Source organism: Pelophylax lessonae (assembly GCF_965119305.1).
Source record: "Pelophylax lessonae genome assembly, chromosome: 1".
NCBI classification, from domain to species: Eukaryota; Metazoa; Chordata; class Amphibia; order Anura; family Ranidae; genus Pelophylax; species Pelophylax lessonae.
In genome coordinates, this window is record NC_138768.1 from 606,666,233 (window position 1) to 606,686,849 (window position 20,617).

The window sequence follows — 20,617 nt, forward strand, 5'->3', positions numbered from 1 at the left end:
TACACAATGCATGTGGCAGAAATGGTCACACCTAAAATATGATGTTTATGAAGATTCTGTCCATAATTTTCTACTAAACAATTACCATCTATATTGAACTGATGACTTTTGTTCTTAAACCAGCAGCACCAATTAACACAATCTCATATCAGGTTATTTGCAACATACAAAGTGTATCTCCATTGTTTAAATACAAAGAAAACATTGCAAGTCAGTGCTTTTAGATTGACTTTGGAAAAAGTCTATTTCCTATCTTTATCCTCCATTCCTAAACAATGAATTGGCTAATGGTGCTTGTTTGACAATCATGTTGTGATTGAACAGTGTAGACATAGCTGTCTACAGATATATACAGTTTTTTTAAAAAGGCCCACATAACCACAATATTCCATGATTCAATGATCCAACTATAACATTTTCCCTGGGTCTCTATAGGCACAGAGAGTTACGGTATTGCATGAGAAATGCAATTTTATTTCTACCATCTTGTGGTTTGTAGATCATTTCACCTTGGTATAGAGACACTTTAACAGTACTTCTGAATAGATTTTCCAAAGCCATGAAATATAGGCGGGCAGAGCTCCATATACATCCTTTGTGGGTATGCATTAATGTACAGAAGTATTGGCTTGTGTTTCTTAGATCTGTGGAGAGGGGACAGTCAGCAGGCCAGTTGGCTTCATCTTGTTAATTCCACCATCCAGAATACAAACTCGAGGATATCCCAATTTCACAAGATGTGCTGCAAACTGGAAGAAAAACAATATGAAAAAGCAGTTATAATTGTGAAATGTACAACCTGCATTACAATGGGAATATTGGAATATATTTCAGCGTTTACCTTCCACTGTTAAAACACAATATACCATTTCAGCTTAGACCCCAAATGACTAGGTAATTAAGATTTGGTGCCAAGTACAAATTCCAAGTCATCTTGCTTATAATATAAAAGAAGCTTTCAGGCTAACTTTGTTCAGCTAGAGAGCTCTGTAGAATGTCAGTGGCAGCAAACTAACAGACTGCCGTAACAACCTGTTCAGCTGTCAAGTAACTAAATATGAGGAGCACTACAACAGGCATCAGTTAACAAATTACGTACATCAATAATTTAATAGTGTAATGGTGAATTCAGAATTGTCTGTCCCTGTGATATCAGTCACAGCAATAAAAGGTTCTAACCTCACTCCAAAGTGTTCAAAACTAAACAAAATGGATGGAGTTTAATTTTAATAGGCTAAAACAATGACAATGGAATCAACTGATGTCATTTAAAAGTGACTGATGCCGCAACGGTAGTGTACTGAAAAAGACCATCTTGTAATGCTAAAATGTTTTAGACAGTAAGCTGAAAAGTAGAAATGGAAAGTTAAATGAATGGCGGAGAAACGTGTTTTTTTTAACTAGCTCATACAATTCTAAAAGAACATACTGCACAAAGTATAGGCATTAAGCTTGAAGGGATAGAAAATGAAGGCAATCACTAACAGGTCAAAAGTACGCAGTGGAATGTAAACGCAAGTAACTGCTTTATAAGTGCCAATATAGAAACTGGCTACAGTTTAGCTCATAAATATCTACTGAAGGTGCAAACAGTTTTGCCATGTAGAACAGTGACATAGGATCTAAGTGAATGGAGCTTAAGCAGCTGTTGGGCTTCTAGCCTTTTGCCCTTTGTTAAGTAACAAAATAATCACACCCTATGAGTATGTTATGTTTTTATAATCTGTTCTTTACTGTAATGCATTAGGGTGAAATTTAATCTTCCACCAACTTTGCTAAACCAATTTTGTGAGATGTCAAAAATGTCTGTATGGTCATAGTAAAATAACTGCAGTTCTCTTTCTTTTAAAGCTGTAAAATGACCAATTATAGGCTTCAGAAAATAGAGTACAAAATAGAAAGCAGGAAAACAGTGACTTGAGCCAAGTCAGTAATAAACCCTGGCAGACTTTGGGAAGAAGGAAGAAACATAGAAATATATGAGTTAACACAACTTACAACCCTCCTAACACTGGACTTGGTCAGAACAAACATTAAAGGATACAATTGCCTTTAAGAGAATGTTACATTTTACACCCATATCTAGGGTGTAAAAAGCTCCTATTTACCCACTTTCAGTCACCAGAGTGCCTCTCGCTGTGGCAGCAGGCGGAGATTCCTCTCCCCACACCCGTTGTGACATCTTGAAAATGTCTGAGCTACAGTAATCATTCACAGCAGTCTGTGAATGAATAAACTACAGGTCCCGCCTGCAAATCACAACATGTCGGCAACAAGGTGAATATAAAAGCTTCTTCTTTCTTAATTTGCGAAGAGTAAAGTGTTCCATAGAGCAACCAACACGAATTTTCCGTCAAAAGATGACCTTACTCATAGCTGGTTACCAGCTATGAGTAAGGTCATCTTTTAAAAGAAGTGCATTAGTATTGGTTACTCCAAGAAACATTTTACTCCTTGGATTTAATAATGAAGAAGCTTTGATACACTTTGTTGCCGACATGTTGTGATTTGGATGTCTATACACAAGCAGATAGAGACTGCTGGTCTGGTACAAATAAGTTTAAGCCTTAGCATGAGAATTGTTTATCAGGTTGCAGTACCTTAATCCTCCTTTAAACAAGTACCACCTGTCGTGTGTGCTGGTGAGAACCTTCGTAGTCTATTCACACTGCTTATAGCTGTGAAACTGAAAACTCATACAGAGGTACGGGCAACAGAGCAGTGGGCCGTTTGTGCAGGGCCTGACATTGCACCTGCAATCCACTGAATGCAGGTGCAATGCTCTGCAGGCTCCTGTGAAAAAAAAATACACATTTTTTTTCCTACAAAAATATGTGCATTTATTATTTTTTTTTCACAGAGGTAAACCTAATTTTTAATCAAACTGGACAGAGATAGCAGTATGCCCTAAAATGATATTTAAATTTTATGGACAGGTAATAGTTCCAAACAAGCATTGTACTAGATGAAGAATGCCTCAGATTTGTCTGATGTCATTTTTAACCGTAAAAATAAAGCTTAAATATGGCAAAAAGGCTCTCTTGCTGAGCTAATCCTTTCCCTTTACATAGTTAGTCAGGTTGAAAAAAGACACAAGTCCACCCGGTTCAACCAAAAAAAAAAAACAGTATTGAAAACCCAACCATACAATCCAATATACACAATCCTATACCCGCTGTTGATCCAGAGGAATTAAAAAAAAACCCCCAGCAAAGCATAATCCAATTTGCTACAGCAGGGGAAAAAAATCCTTCCTGATCCCCCAAGAGGCAATCGGATATTCCCTTAATCAACTTTACCGAAAAAAAATGTTAGTACCCATTTATATTATGTACACCTAGGAAAGAATCCAGGCCTTTTTTTAAAGCAATTTAGTGAGCTGGCCATAAGCACCTCTGGAGGGAGTCTATTCCACATTTTCACAGCTCTTACGGTGAAGAAACCTTTCCGTATTTGGAGACAAAATCTGTTTTCCTCTACATGTAAAGAGTGCCCCCTTGTCCTCTGTGTTGACCTTAAAGTGAACAACTCAACACCAAGTTCACTATATGGATACATGTTGATCATATTCCCCCTTAATCCCCTCTTCTCAAGAGAGAATAAATTCAGTTCCTCTAATCTTTTCTCATAGCTGAGCTCCTCCATGCCTCTTATCAGTTTGGTTGCCCTTCTCTGCACTTTCTCCAGTTCCCGATATCATTTTTAAGAACTGGTGCCCAAAACTGAACTGGATATTCCAGGTGAGGTCTTACTAATGATTTGTACATGGGCAAAATGATATCATTTTTTTTTTTGGAGTCCATGCCTCTGTTAATACAAGAAAGGACTTTGCTTGCTTTGGAAACCGCAGCTTGGCATTGCATGCTATTATTAAGCTTATGATCTACCAGAACACCCAGATCCTTCTCCGCTATGGATTCTCCCAGTTCTACTCCACCTAGTATGTATGATGCATGCATATTCTTAGCCCCCAAGTGCAAAACTTTACATTTATCAACATTAAACCTCATTTGTCACATAGTTGCCTAATGAAACAGTGCATTGAGGTCAGCTTGTAAGTTGGAGACATCCTGTAAAGAAGTTATTCCACTGCAAAGCTTGGTGTCATCTGAAAAGACTGAAATGCTACATTTAATCCCAGACCCTATATAATTTATAAAGATATTAAAAAGTACGGGTCCCAACACTGAACCTTGGGGTACACCACTGATAACTTTAGACCATTCAGAGTAAGAATCATTAACCACTACTCTCTGAATTCTATCTTTTAGCCAATTTTCTAGCCAATTACAAACCGATCTTTCCAAGCCTGTAGACTTTACCTTACACATTAGCCGTGTGTGGGGAACTGTGTCAAACGCTTTTGCAAAATCCAAGTATACTACGTCCACAGCCACCCCTCTGTCCAAGGTTTTACCTACCTCCTCATAAAAAGAAAACAGGTTTGTTTGACAACTTCTGTCTTTATGAATCCATGCTGTCCGTTGCTTAAAATCTTTTTTTCAGCAAGAACTCATCTATGTGGTCTTTTATTAAACTCTCCAATATCTTCCCGACTATAGAAGTTAAACTAACAGGTCTATAGTTACTTGGCAAAGACTTTGATCCCTTTTTAAATATAGGCACCACATTGGCCCTACGCAAATCAAGTGGTACTATTCCAGTCCTTAACGAGTCCCTAAAAATTAGAAACAAAGGCTTAGAAATTACAGCGCTCAATTATTTTAGGATGCGTGGGTGGATGCCATCTGGTCCAGGCACTTTATCCACCCTTATTCTGTCTAAATATTTATGGACCATATCACTTTTGAGACATTGTGGATCATTTGGGGCTGTGTCAATACCGTCCTCATTATGGTCATGAGCTCCCACATGCTCCTTTGTATATACAGAGCTGAAAAAAGTATTTCATAAATTTGCCTTTTCTTTGTCCCCAGTCACCCTCTCCTGATTATTTTGTAAAGGGCCTACATGCTCAGACCTAACCTTTTTACTGTTAATATATTTGAAGAATTTTTTGGGGTTTGTCCTACTATCTTTTGCAATCTGTCGTTCATTTTTAATTTCTGCATCCCTGATTTCCTTTTTACATATTCTGTTATATTCCTTGTAACAATTAAACAATGATAGTGTTCCCTCATTTTCATATTTTTTAAAAACTATTTTCTTTTTATCCATAGCTTTTTTAACTTTTGTTGTCTGAGCCACATAGGTTTTGTTTTTAGCCTTTTAAACTTATTACTCATGGGAATATACTTTACAGTGAGTTTGCATAAAGTCTTTTTGAAAAATTCCCATTTCTGTTCTGTGCTCATCTATGCCAATATTCCCTCCCAGTCTAAATCCTGGAGAGCAGCCCTCATTCTTGGAAAATTTGCTCTCTTAAAGTTAAGTGTTTTTGTATTTCCTGTATGCATGTTTTTGCTTACAGCTAACATTAAATGAAATCATGTTATGGTCACTGCTACCCAGATGTTCTTTTATATGAACATTGCTAATAAGCTCTGCATGGTTTGAGATTACCAGGTCCAACAGAGCATCATTTCTAGTGGGGGCCTCAATAAACTGCACCATAAAATTGTCTTGTAATAGGTTTATAAATTTTTGCCCTTTAATTGTTCCAGCAGTGCCATTACTCCAGTCAATGTCTAGGTAGTTAAAATCCTCCATTATTAACACTGTCCCAGCCCTTGCAGCCCTTTCTATCTGTGCCAGGAGCTGAGTCTCCACATCCTCATTAATACTGGGATGTCTATAACAAACTCCAATGATAATCTTTGTTTTACGCACACCCATTTACATTTCAACCCATACTGCTTCAGACTCAGCACACTCTCCATCAACTAGAGACAAACACCACCACCCCTCCGTTTTACCCTGTCTTTCCGAAAGAGAGCATACCCAGCAAATTTTATAGCCCAGTCATGTGAAGAATGAAGCCAAGATTCAGCAATACCAATTAAGTCATAGTTCTCCTCGTGCACCAGAGTTTCCAACTAACTTATTTTGCTTGGCAGACTTCTGGCATTGGTGAACAAACACTTTAAATCATTGTCCCATTTTGCACACTTATTTAAAAATGAAGGTAGTAGATAAGATTGTGTTCAAATGGCCCATATGGCTTTGAGAAAGGTGGAAGTTTTAAAAAAACGGGATTTTTTACTTACCCTAAAATCCTTTTCTCTAAAGTTCATTGAGAGACACAGCTTCATATCTTCTTGACCATTGGGTTATGCTCCTCCCTTCAGGAATAGGACACTAGGCAGGAAAAAGCTTTCACCACACCTATGCGGCTGTCCCTGCAGGCATAACCCCCACACTCCGCTACAGCCCTCAGTTTAGTTGCAAGCAGTATTTAGAAGACAACACCCCCATTCCACTCATAATTAGAGGGGCGGGTGCTGCATCTGTCAATGAACTTCAGAGAAAAGGATTTAACGGTAAATTAAAAATCCAGTTTTCTCTATCGTTCATTGACAGACGCAGCTTCATATGTTCTTGACCATTGGGACATCCCAAAGCAGTATTAGCATGAGGGGTAGGGAGAACAACGCAAAAAAAGAACATCATTTCCCAAGGCTAAACATAGCCAACCAGGTAACATCAAGCTCAACCAGAAACAACTGGAGCTCACCCAGAAAAAAAACATACACCCTCAAAGAGAAACAAGATCTCTTTTAAAACAGCAGCCTGCAAAACCTTGCGGCCAAAAGAGGCATCCGAAGATGCCAACTCATCTACCTTGTAGAATTTTGTGAACGTGTGCACAGACGACCAAGTTGCCACCTTGCAAACTTACATTAATATATTTGAAGTGTACAGATTTTTTAATGCTCTTAGTGCCGTAGAATGCACCTTCACAGGGAAAGGAGGAACCAGACCCTTCAGTGAATAAGCCTGAACCCCCATCTGCCTGATCCATCTGGATATGGTTGCAGCAGACGCAGCCAATCCTTTTCAAGGTCCTTTGGTAAGGACAAAGAAAGAGTCTGATTTCCTGAAAGATTCAATAGCCGCCAGGTAAACTCTAATTGCCCGAACCACATCCAAGGAATGCAAAGCAATTTCCTTGGGATGCTTGGGCTTAGGACAGAGGGAAGGCAACACAATGTCTTCATTCAAATGGAAATCAGAAACCCCCTTAGGAAAAAACGACTGATTAGGTTGAAGTACCACTTTATCTCTGTGGACCACCAGATAAGGTGAACGGCAAGACCATGCCGCCAATTCAGACCCCCTGCGGGCAGAAGTGATAGCCACCAAAAAGGCAACCTTCTGAGATAATGTAAGCAGGGGAATCTCCCTAATGTACTCAAAATGAGGTTTTTGAAGAACCAATAACACCAAATTCAAATCCCACAGAGGTAACGGGGATCGCCTCGTTGGCGCCATATGACGCACCCCCTGAATAAAAGAACCCCCTGAATAAAAGTGCGAATAAGGGCATGCGTAGCTAAAGGACATTGGAAAAACACAGCCAAAGCTGACACTTGGCCTTTAATAGTGCCCAAAGCCAAACGATGTTCAACCCCTTTTTGAAGAAAAGTCAAAACCCTAGCTAACGAAAACAAGCGAGGGTGCATTTTCAACGATTCACACCATGAAATGTACGATTTCCACGTACGATGATAGATCTTCCTGGAAGTAGACTTCCGGGCCTTCAATAGTGTAGGAATCACAGAGTCAGAATGAACTCTATCCTTCAATACCTGACTTTCAACAGCCACGCCGTTAAAGCCAGTGACTGTAAAGCAGGATGGAAGAGAAGCCCTTGAGACAGCAGATCTTCCCTGAGCGGAATTCTCTAAGGAGCATCGGGGACCAACCTTACCAGGTCTGCGTACCATGAACAGCGAGACCAGTCTGGGGCCACCAGAATCCCTTCCACCTCTATTCTGCGCGGTAGCTTCGGCAGATGTTTCAGCGGAGGGAACACATAGATCAGCCAACACTGACCCCAAGGAGCCACCAGTGCGTCTGTGGCGTCGGCCAGAGGATCCCTTGACCTGGCCACAAAACTCTGAACCTTCTTGTTAAGTCGAGAAGCGAACAGGTCAACATTGGGTGTCCCCACCTGGACCACTACCGCGCGAATAAACTCAATTCAAAACCTCTGAGGTCCACGATTGGACGCACTTTGCCTTCCTTCCTGGGTACAGTAAACAGGTTTGAATAAAACCCTTGAAAACGTTCCTAAGAGGGAACCGGGACAATCACCTTTTGCGACAACAGATTTTGTACCGCCTCTCAGAGATCCCTTAAACGGTCTGGAGATAGGCGTAGGTTGGACGAGAAGAACCTGTTCGACAGTCAAGACCAGAATTCGATCTTGTACCTTGATCGGATCAGTTTGTGAACCCATTTGTCCTGAAACAAGGAAGTCCATGGTTCCGGAAAGAAGCAAAGATGTCCCCCCACCCCAGAATCGGTTGGGGACGCCCCTTCATGCAGACAAGGACTTGTCTGCATATCCGGATTGGCCTGCCTTCGGTTTAATTGAACCATGTCTTCTTGGAACAGCCAGAAACCGGAATGGCTTTCCTTTTTCTTGCTACCCTGAGGTACGAAAAAGCAGCCTATGAGCAGTAAAAGAAGGCCGCTGTCTAGCACATGGTGCCCTGCCCTTAGAGGATTGAGGGAGAAGAGTACTCTTTCTACCTGTAAGGCCTTTGATCAACTCATCCAGGGAGGATCCAAACAACCTGTCAGAAAGAGCCTTTTTGGATGCCTGGTCCATAGACCAGCTTTTTAGCCACACCATGCGTCTAATAGCAATCCCTACTGCGGACACCCTGGCTACCAGTGGAGCTCAATCAGCCCCGGGGAGAGCTGTTCTGTTTCCAAGACACCTTTTAGTAACTTCACCCATTTAGTGACGGTCTGTGACACCAGGGTGGTCACAAAAATTGGTTTCAATATTGAGCCAGCTAATACATGTATATGGCGGGACAGAGACTCAATCCGTCCATCAACGGGGTACATAAAGGCTGGGGATTCCTCCACTGGGACCACAGAAGACTTATTTAGTCTGGAAACTAGATGATCCACCTTTGGTGGCACGGTCCACCGAGTGGAAACCTTATCTGCGAAGGGATAATGGCATTTAAAGTGCTTGGACACCACTAATGTGCTTGATGCACCCCCACTGTTCCATGACAATATTGTCAACAAGTTCCGGACACGGGAACACTTTGCCCGATTTCTGGGATTTGCGGGTGCCAAAAGACACCTGTGTTCCTGACACTAGAGACTCATCCGCCATTTTTAAAGTTTCTTGTACTGAAACTATAAGTGCTTCCACCGCGCGCTTTCCCGCACAGCGGCTGACGAGGATATGTCCTCTTCACCATCAGAATGCGATGACACAGAGCCACCAGGGTGGGGTGCATCTGCGGTGGCCTCATCTAACTCTGAAGCTACAACAGTGGGAGGTGAAGGCAAAGGGCGCTTACGGCTAGTATTACTTTTTAACACTAAATCCACTTTTGACACCAGGCATCCAAAACTGCTGTAAAAGTTGACAGGGGCTGTGACCCAGAAGGTTCCACAGTCGCACTGAGGGGGTCTGTAGGGGTAATTTTGTCCGGGGACTCCATTTACATAAAATTTAAAAAGATGTAATGTCACTTTAAAAAAGTTGCAATAATGCGATCGCACTGCTGCACTGGCGGTACAGCAAGTTCAAAGGCCTCGGATGGTCCCCAAGAGGGGACCCCACCAGAAGATGCCCCCCCCCTGCAGAACCGCCGCAGGGGCCGCAATATATCCACCCCCCAAAGGTAGGAACCTGTTATGGGAGGGGAGGGAACAGCTGAGGGGGGGCCTGGTATACCCGAGAGGCAAGGAGAACCGAGGGATACCCGAGGGTCCAACTATTCCATAGAAGGGGCCCACGTCTCCCCCGAGACCGCCAGAGAACTGGGGGGACACTTACTCACCATACCACGGAATCAGGTGGGTGCCACTCCGAACAGACTACCTCCCACCCGGGATGGGGATGCTGCCAGCCAAGGGGTACGCTGCGATTTAGGATGTTCCAAGTGGTTCACGTCCCAGCGAGACGGTCCACTCGCGGACTCGTCCCCGTCCAGTGGGGCTCTGTCGTGCTGGACTATAACCTGCTCAAGCTCGCTGGCCAGACTGGGAGACCTTAAGGATCTAGAATATCCAGTCCGAAACCAAGCCGGCTGTTGCTTGTAGCTCTCCAGGAACTCTACTGAAAGAATAATTACAAAAAAAGGTTCCCAAAAAAATAACAGCTAAGACCGAAGTCCCAGCTGGGAACTAGGGCCTACTCCAAAACTAGAGAAGTCAATTGTTATGTCCAACAATTTCAACATCTAAATGAATGTATTGCAACACTGAAATTTGGCAGCCCACATATGAGTTGCTTGGTGGCAGATGAGGTCTAATTAATCTCTGTCTACAGATAATTTGCAAATGTAACCATAGCTTTTTCCCCTTATTTATCCTGCTTTAACACACTGTCACACAAATGGGAGCGCAAAGCAAAAGGGAATATGTAACAGAATTCCACCAGTAGCATAAGTTAAGAATGTCTGCATTGGGATTTCCTCTGTTTTACTATTGCACAGTTCAATTAACAATTTGACGCCTACCATACAGATTTGGCTATTCTTCTCAGGATAAAATGCACTTGGTATTCCTGTGTGTATATCTGCTCCAGGCCTAGGCATTTGTCAGGATGAGCACCTAGAAATTACTCTGCCTAATGTCTTAATTGTTTCCAGACAAGAAAATTGATTGATCAAAGAAGCACTGACTATTATAGGTGACAGCTCATAAGAAGACCATTTCATGACAAAAGCAGGCAAAGGTGTGATGAGTGATTCCTTGTTGCCGTCTATTTGTGAAGGTTGAGTTTAATTTGAAGCCTTGGCCATGACAGCACAACACTGACAATATAAAGCAAAGGAAGGAGTACTGTATCTTCATCATCAGACTAATTTCAATTTTACAAAATGTATTTTATATTTAACTTTTATTCTTTCTGTTCTATTTTTCTTTGTCACTGTTAGACTGTAATTTCTGCCGGTAGCAGTACAAGAAAAGGCATAAATAAAACAAATAACCTGTAAATAGAAAGCTGGCTACTTGTGGCCTGTAGAAGAACATGAATTTTTAAAGACTTATCAAGGCAGTCAAAGGTGCACACACAAACCAGTCACCCTCAAAACCCAGGTATTGGCAGTACCATCCTAACTACAAATATTTGGCTCGACTAAGCATCTATGTTTATTTTTTTAATCCGATTTTATTTTTAAAAGATTTTTTATAGACACATAAAACATACACAAAAAGACAAAAAAGAAAATCATATCTCAAACAATCATCACAAGTCAAAAAAACAACCACCAGATAAAAAAACAAAAACCCGCTGTACAAATCCACAAACATGAAACAATAAAGATGGGACCTATTTTTGACAATACAACTAAGTCTACAAAGGCCTATAACCTAGCTCGAGACTTCGCTCATACCGGCTAGCCACAGTGACCAAATTGAGTCAAAACTCTTAGATTGACTTCTAAGAAAAACAAATATGTCTCTCATAGTAAATGCACTTATTAAGATCAAATATCCAGTCGGATATGGTAGGGGGATGTGGGGGAAGTCCACTTAAGGGCAATTTGTCCGCGAGTCACAAACAGCACATTTGTGACAGTAGTCCGCCTTGGTGGCTTCAGCAATGAACTATCAACATAGCCCAACAAACATATAAGAAGATCCACTGGAAGATTCACATCTAAGATCCCATTAGGTATGCTGTCGGCAGCACCCTACGAGGTGTATAAGAGACCCCAAATTGCCGCATCTGGAGCAAGCTGAATCAGCTCTTAAGCCAATCTTCTAGATTGTAAGCTCTAACGAGCAGGGACCTCTAATTCCTCCTGTATTGAACTATATTGTAACTGTATTGTCTTCCCTCACATTGTAAAGCGATCCGCAAACTGTTGGTGCTATATACAGTGGGTACGGAAAGTATTCAGACCCCCTTAAATTTTTCACTCTTTGTTATATTGCAGCCATTTGCTAAAATCATTTAGGTTCATTCTTCTTCCTCATGAATGTACACATAGCACCCCATACTGACAGAAAAACACAGAATTGTTGACATTGTTGCAGATTTATTAAAAAAGAAAAACTGAAATATCACATGGTCCTAAGTATTCAGACCCTTTGCTGTGACACTCATATATTTAACTCAGGTGCTTTCCATTTCTTCTGATCATCCTTGAGATGGTTCTACACCTTCATTTGAGTCCAGCTGTGTTTGATTATACTGATTGGACTTGATTAGGAAAGCCACACACCTGTCTATATAAGATCTTCCAGATCACAATGCATGTCAGAGCAAATGAGAATCATGAGGTCAAAGGAACTGCCTGAAGAACTCAGAGACAGAATTGTGGCAAGCCACAGATCTGGCCAAGGTTACAAAAAGATTTCTGCTGCACTTAAGGTTCCTAAGAGCACAGTGGCCTCCATAATCCTCAAATGGAAGACGTTTGGGACGACCAGAACCCTTCCTAGAGCTGGCCGTCCGGCCAAACTAAGCTATCGGGGGAGAAGAGCCTTGGTGAGAGAGGTAAAGAAGAACCCAAAGATCACTGTGGCTGAGCTCCAGAGATGCAGTCAGGAGATGGGAGAAAGTTGTAGAAAGTCAACCATCACTGCAGCCCTCTACCAGTCGGGGCTTTATGGCAGAGTGGCCCGACGGAAGCCTCTCCTCAGTGTAAGACACATGTAGTTTGCTAAGAAAACACCTGAAGGACTCCAAGATGGTGAGAAATAAGATTCTCTGGTCTGATGAGACCAAAATAGAACTTTTTGGCCTTAATTCTAAGCGGTATGTGTGGAGAAAACCAGGCACTGCTCATCACCTGTCCAATACAGTCCCAACAGTGAAGCATGGTGGTGGCAGCATCATGCTGTGGGGGTGTTTTTCAGCTGCAGGGACAGGACTGGTTGCAATCGACGAGGGAAAGATGAATGCGGCCAAGTACAGGGATATCCTGGACAAAAACCTTCTCCAGAGTGCTCTGGACCTCAGACTGGGCCGAAGGTTTACCTTCCAACAAGACAATGACCCTAAGCACACAGCTAAAATAACGAAGGAGTGGCTTCACAACAACTCCGTGACTGTTCTTGAATGGCCCAGCCAGAGCCCTGACTTTAACCCAATTGAGCATCTCTGGAGAGACCTAAAAATGGCTGTCCACCAACGTTTACCATCCAACCTGACAGAACTGGAGAGGATCTGCAAGGAGGAATGGCAGAGGATCCCCAAATCCAGGTGTGAAAGACTTGTTGCATCTTTCCCAAAAAGACTCCTGGCTGTATTAGATCAAAAGGGGGCTTCTACTAAATACTGAGCAAAGGGTCTGAATACTTAGGACCATGTGATATTTCAGTTTTTCTTTTTTAATAAATCTGCAACAATGTCAACAATTCTGTGTTTTTCTGTCAGTATGGGGTGCTATGTGTACATTCATGAGGAAGAAGAAAGAACCTAAATGATTTTAGCAAATGGCTGCAATATAACAAAGAGTGAAAAATTTAAGGGGGTCTGAATACTTTCTGTACCCACTGTAAATCCTGTATAATAATAATAATAATAATAATAATAGCAGCGACAGAAATTCTGGGGTCCTATACACCCTATGCAATATGAAAATTTGGGTTAACCTATGCAAGAGTGGATGAGACACAAAGGGAAGGACTTGAAGAATCTCTTCCCAGGCATCATTAGAAATGGGCCTGACATCCTCTTCCTACTTTACTTCAGAGAGCAGATAGAATTTACGGAATGTGCTCTCTAATAGAGACAAGTGGGTATCACAAATAAGGCCTTTGGTAGGGGTTGCTTGAGATATTCTATCCAACACTGGAACTGAAGGAAACAATACAGGGGTAGAAGAAAATTTGGCTTGTAAAGCATGGTGTAGATGCAAAAATTTATAAAACCACCTCTGGTTCAGGGGGAATTCCCTTACCAGCTGCTCAAAGGATTTAAGTGAACCCTTCTCATATAGCTGTGAAAGAGTAAGAACCCCTGTCCGTTTATGTTTATTCAATAGAGAGGGAAGAGATGATGAGGGGAGAAGAGCAGTGCTACTGTGCCTTGTCAAAGAGAAACAATAACACTTGGGACAGGTTTCCCAAAGCATAGTCGAACAGCAGTTACCCAGGAGCTCATTGACATAAGATTAACCGGTATGACTGAAAATGACCTATTCTCACCTGTTGGTGCCTGAGTAGTGTGGGTAATGAAGATGTGTAGACATGATTCACAAATATTGCACACTGTGGGGAAGATTTACTAAAACTGGTGTACACAGAATCTGGTGCAGCTGTGCATAATAAACAATCAGCTTCCAAAGTTTTAGGCCCCTTTCACACACGCTGTCCGTTTGTCCGTTTTTCATCCATCCGTTGACGGATGAAAAACGGACATCAATGCATCTCTATGTAAAAACGGATGGCAACGGATCAAAGACGGATAACAACTGACGAAAAACGGATAACAACTGACGAAAAACGGATAACAACTGACGTTGTGTGAAAGGGGCCTTAATGTCAAAACTTAATTGAAGAAACTGAAGTTAGAAGCTTCAGAAGCTTGGTTATTATGCACAGCTTCACCAGATTCTGTGTGCACCAGTTTTAGTCTCCTCTTATGTTGCACCTTTTTATTCAATACTCTGTAAAAATCATTGATACTACAGTTACAGGTCAAACATGCAGGCAACTTGGTGTTGCGGAGTCTGTTTGAAAATAGTTAGAAAGCCAGGCATTTTTCTAAGACTTTTGTCCTAATAGAACGATTATGTAACCATTTTTATATATGTAATTAAGTAGATAGGGTGTTAATGCTGTGTGCAGTACAAGCCAATGTGCAGTCTTTATGAGTGGCAGCACATTATTGTTCTCCTTCCCTAGCCTCTTTGCCTATTTAGCCATTTCACAGACGTATGTGCTCTGACAGGTCTGTAACACATATATATAATATAAACATAGTTATGATACCCTGGCTCTAATAATTTGTTACTAGCTCGCATTAAACCTACAACGTTGCAGATGTGCCCATACATATATAGTATAATATTTTTTTTATCATACAGGCTTCTTTAACAATGAGATGGAATAATGAACTGCACTCAAATGAAGACATTTAAAGAAGCCTTGAGAATTATATTAAAGGATAATTCCAGGCATGGCTCTAATATTCATACTGTAGTTACATTGGTCCAGCTTGAACCAATGTAACTATATATACCAACCCTGTCTGATGCCCTGGAAGCTGGAAAACACTAAAGAAAACACCACTGCTTCAGTGATCTTCACTTGCTTCTGCGTCCAGTGCTGAGTGGCTGTCCTAATGAATTGTGAACACAGGAGGTTGGCCGCTTGGCATGAATACCATTTAGAGAATGCATGGCATTTTCTGAAGTCCTGTAAGGATCTGCTACTAATGGCTTGGTGCCAGATACCACAGCATGCCTTCAGAGGTCTAGTGGCATCCATGCTTCCACAGGCCTGGTCTGTTTTGGCAGCAAAAAGGAATCTACTCAATAATAGGTGCATAGTCATAGTTACGGCTGATCAGTATATACATACTATACTATGCATAATATAGCCATGCCTGGAATTTTTCTTTAACTGGACCTGGATCCCAGGCTTGTAGTTGCCTCCCCAAAGACCACTTGACCTTGTAGGATAAACATCTTTGCCACCTTTCATTTTCTTTTGCATCCATACAGAAATTAAAGTATACGCATTTTGTTTATCTTACATTGAAGGCTGTAAACTTTTAACAAGCTCTTTCCAAATAATTATCTTTCTGGCTTTGTCTAACTTCATACCTGGTGATCCTGCAACTAATATAAGCAACTTTCTGCCGATAGATAACAATGCTACAGGATAACTATAAAATAATCAATAATCTACATCAATGTCACACAACACCTTTGTTATGCTTGCAAACTACTCTATATAGTGGAACAGCCTCTTCCTTCAGTGGCTCAGCATTGTCACTGAGGAAAAGGCTGGCCATTTCCATACCCAGCAGTGACATTGATACCCTTGCGCTACGGTCTGCTAAATATCACTGTATACAGGAGAGGATGGTGTGTGTAGGAGATACTGGAAACAGATCTGCTTATCCTCACCCTCAGCCATGAGCACAAATGGGTACAGTGATGCAGTAACCATTTGTAAACCCTGTGTTAAGGGCCTGTGGTAATAGATTTTTGTTTGTGTCAAACAGGTTTGGAATTCACATATACATGCAACTGTATTTGAATGAAGCATCTCATGTTGATATTAAACTCAAACCCAAATTCCTTCCACACAAGCCTTTTATATGTACGTTTGGGTCAGTTTCTAAAGAAATAATTGCTAATATGGAAGGTGCTGCTCCTGTCCTACCTACACACTTTTATGTACAGTGGCAATAATGGTGCTCTAAGAGCAACGTTTATCGTAGAATTGGCGGCCACTTTCTAACACTTTCCAATACCTCCGAGAAAATGGTGATCATCATACCATTAGCCCTTGGTCCTAGAAAAGAGTCTAGATATAATATAGGTTTGCATTCCAATAGTTTAAACTTACAGATTATGGCAATAACATTATAGACAAGAATTTCTTGTTATTCTAGAAAACAGAGATGCTTGAATAATTGGTGGGACCAATGAATGTATCTTATTATTAGAAAACAGGTCAAGTTTTATCAGGATAACAGAACATTTGTTGATGGAATCTAGGTCATGGTGCTGAAGTAGTGTAAATATTAGAATGTGTTTTTTTTTGTTAATTCATAATACAGGTTATCTTATCTAGAACAAATGGTATTTTCTATTCATAAAGCATTACAGACATTTATACAGCCCTGTGGTAAAGATCCAGTTTCATGGAATAATGGTGGCCCAGAGCAAATGCCCTTTTGTTTTGTTATTAAAATTGCTATTCTAGTAAATACAAAGGCAGTGATTTAAAATAAATTCTGAATCAAAGCATAAAGTGAAATAAGAGAGAAATACAACACCACCTTTAAAACCTCTGTGTCCATAGTGTGAAGCTGCAATAGAAGCTGTGAGTGCAATTCAAAAAGAAAGAACAAATGGAGCTTTAACTTGTATTTCTGTGGCTTTAGTATGCTCTTTGAAATGGAAAATTCAAGCTAATTGGAATGGGGTTGTGGTTTTAATCACACATTATTTACATTCTCCTAGCAGCTTTTAACTTTTCTTATACCAGTCTGCTAACGCATGTTTGGCACAGTGGTGGCAAAGCCATAACAAAGACTTTCATCAATGCCAGCACAGAAATAGAGCAGCAGCGGAACTATTTTTTTGATGTACACATTCCCTACTCCTTACTAATTCCCTCAGCATCTCACTTCAAATAAACTCTGGGGTGTCACTATTAGTGTTAGGACTGACTACAGTCAAGGTTGAACTTTGAAAACTGCTCCAAATTCTTACCTAGTGGGGAACTCTGAGCAAGCAAACTGTGTGATGGCTTTAAAAAGATTTAACGCTCTAAATGTACACAGCAGTCTTTTAAAGTCATTGCACTGCAATAATCCAGGCCACATGAATCTGACATTCTGGAAGTGGTTCAAAATCTTTTCTGCTTTATTACTCTTTAAATGCCCTTTAAATCGTTATCAGTTTAAGTAAAGCCAAAATGTTTAGTGTTAATTTAGAGGAGGTGGCCTAAAGGTGATTTTCTTTGTCTTGCTATAGGTTTCTGTGAGTTTCTAGCTCTGCTTTTTAAGTTAGAGTAGAAAGATAACATCTGCAATCAAAGAATACCAATGCATGTTATATACCCATCATCTGATAACCAAAACTTCAAAAACTGGACCCGGTAAAGATTACCAGGGAGTTGTACAAAAAGAAAAAGCATTACAGGTGCAGATGCAATACAGTAAGAAAAGCTTCATTACTGGGAGTAACTAAGACAGATAGAAGAAATCTCTTTTGGAACAATATAAGTCAAATCATATGGCAAGTTGTGCAAGAGTTGGTTTAACATCATAATGTAATAATAAAATCCCTGTAGATACTGGCAGATTTACCAACTCTCAGCAGCATTCAGGCACCTAGGGGTTCAAAGGTCTGACGTCATGCAGCTTACATCAGCTTATAGGCTGCATGTCCTACTAACAAGTAAATCAAACCTAAAGTTCAACCGCAGCCTAACACATGAGAAAAGCATTTAAAAGCTGCAATGAATGATTTCCATGAACATTTGTTTTTTCAGGGATTGGAAGTGTAAATACAGTAATGTGGAGGCTTAGAGGTCTATAACAATGGCTGATAGCTATGGTTACAATGGCTGATGGACCTATACATACCCAATGTTCTGATTTTAATGACTCTGTCACTGAATTCCTATAGAGGGCAAACAGGGAGATGCAGTAAGCAGGAAATCTTTGTAGCCAACAGAGGCCATGCCTAGATATTCTTGCAACATTATCTGCAATTTACATTGCATTGTATTGTATTTTTCCATCTGTGCAAGTACAGTTGACTCTGACTCCAACTCAGAAATCTTGCTACAAGCTTTAATACTGAACTGCTAGGACAAAAATCTGATGTTGTAGCGCTTCCATCAATCTAAGGGGCAATAACGCCAAGAGCAACTATAGCAACCCATAATTATTTAACACCTTTAATCCTTCTACAAAAATCTAAAAAAAAGCTCTTACAGGTGCAGAAGACAATGATTGCAGCTGTCCATTCTACAAAGGAACACAATGATTTTCAGGAGGACTCATTTATCAAGTGTATGGTCATACTAAAAATGCTTTACCCCTCCATTTTTGCTCCTCTCTAATTAACAATGGTTATAATGTAGCAGAAAAAGCTGGTTAATAGGACTGTAGATAAATTGAATCATCCTAAGACATGACATATCTAGACAGTCTTAAGATCTGCAAGGTCATAATAAATAATGGTTCTTTCATTTCTCCTACCTTGCATACCTCTGCTTGTGGCCGTTAACTTTATACTTGAAGCTGACCTTTATAGATATCATCAATATATCATCACATGCTGCATTGATCTATATCCAGGATCAAATAATTTAACAACCCTTCTTTTACTGATAAAGCTACTTTGATCTCTTATGGTACAGGTACTTTATACCTGCAATGTATTTGTGATGCTTTCTCAAATCAAGTAAACTTATTGCATAGGTTAGTGTTTTTTATGAACAATATTTTGAAAGCATATAGATTTGATACATCGAAAAATGCAAGACTAATCAAAGTATGTAAATTCAATTTGTTTTGTATATCACTGGAACTTACAATTATTATGTAGGATGTAATAGATTATTACTAAATTACCATCCAACGCACACAGATTCTAATATTGGCAACTCACTTGTTTTCATCCAATAAACATTTGGGTCTTCTAGAACTGTGCCAAAATAGCAAAACTGATGCCAAGCTGAAAAGGGAGAGGATGTGCACAGATGAGGCAATCTGCCTGGAGTCCTATAAGTTAAGTTATACCACTGAGCTGCAGTGATGTAGAGTAAACAAAGCAGGAAATGCTGCATTTTTGCACAGCGCAGCTAGCTGTGAAGCACTATACTGCATCACATTGTGCTGCTATGCATAAAAGTTAATGGAATGTCATTTAGTGACATTTCAATAAAGTTGGAGAAAAAAGAAACAAAACACTATGAGGCTTCATTATATTGCAACTATACTGCTCCCTTCACATTGCACACTATTAGCTGAGGTATGAACAAGCCCTTCCAGCTGTCTTGAAATTTTAAATGCTTCCAAACATGCTGCCCATTGTTTTGGAGAGGCTCCAAACGTTTGTAATGGTGTAAATCGAAAACCAATATAAAAAAAGGATTACATTCAGAAATTGTTATATTCAATAACCTATCCCAACGGAAACTGTGGACCTGCAAAGTAGAATAAATAATCTATTTACCTTTTATGTAAATAACAACTGATTCTAGACAGGATGTTGTGATTTTTTTTTTTTGCAAATAAAACAGAAAAACTCATCAAAAAATGGCCCAGTCACTCTTGATACTGTACATGTTTCTAAGTCTATAGGGCCTATTTATCATATTTTTTGCAGGAAATAATAGCAAATGAAAAAAAAAAGTTTAGTATGCTAGCGCACATGCACTCACCACACCGCAATTTTGCACCAAACGCTAAACAGCATGCCCACAGCCATGTTATGTTTTATATATAGGACTGGAATAGTTTACGTTTCCTTTGGACGAACTATGACAGTTTGCTTACTGAAAGTTGCTATTATTTACTTCACAATACTTGAAAAGTGATTTTAAACCCATTTTTTTGTTAGTTCAGGAAGTCTAGACATACGTATAATGTATAGTCTGATTCTAAAAAAAAATAAAAAATAAAATAAAAATAACAATTGTTTCTGGCTGCCAGCTGGTACCTGAACCACTATCCACTGCCATCTTGTTTACTGGTGTCTCCTTGGCCCAGCCAACTGCAAGGGAGACACCCACATTTATGCACTCCCCACCGGGGCTGTGTGCGCCCCAATTGAAACACACAGCTCTCGGCAAGCCCTGCTCC

The 20,617-nt window shown here is 40.3% G+C and overlaps 1 protein-coding gene across 1 annotated transcript in view; it reads right to left on the reverse strand.

Moving 5' to 3' along the window:
* Positions 1-444: 444 nt before the first annotated feature.
* The window catches only part of TBCK (TBC1 domain containing kinase), a 554,412-nt gene continuing 534,239 nt past the window's right edge, over positions 445-20,617 (reverse strand). Inside the window, exon 26 of the mRNA XM_082256928.1 lies at positions 445-749. Coding sequence (XP_082113054.1) covers positions 639-749 — 111 coding nt within the window. The 3' untranslated portion in view covers positions 445-638. The remainder of the gene's footprint in view (positions 750-20,617) is intronic.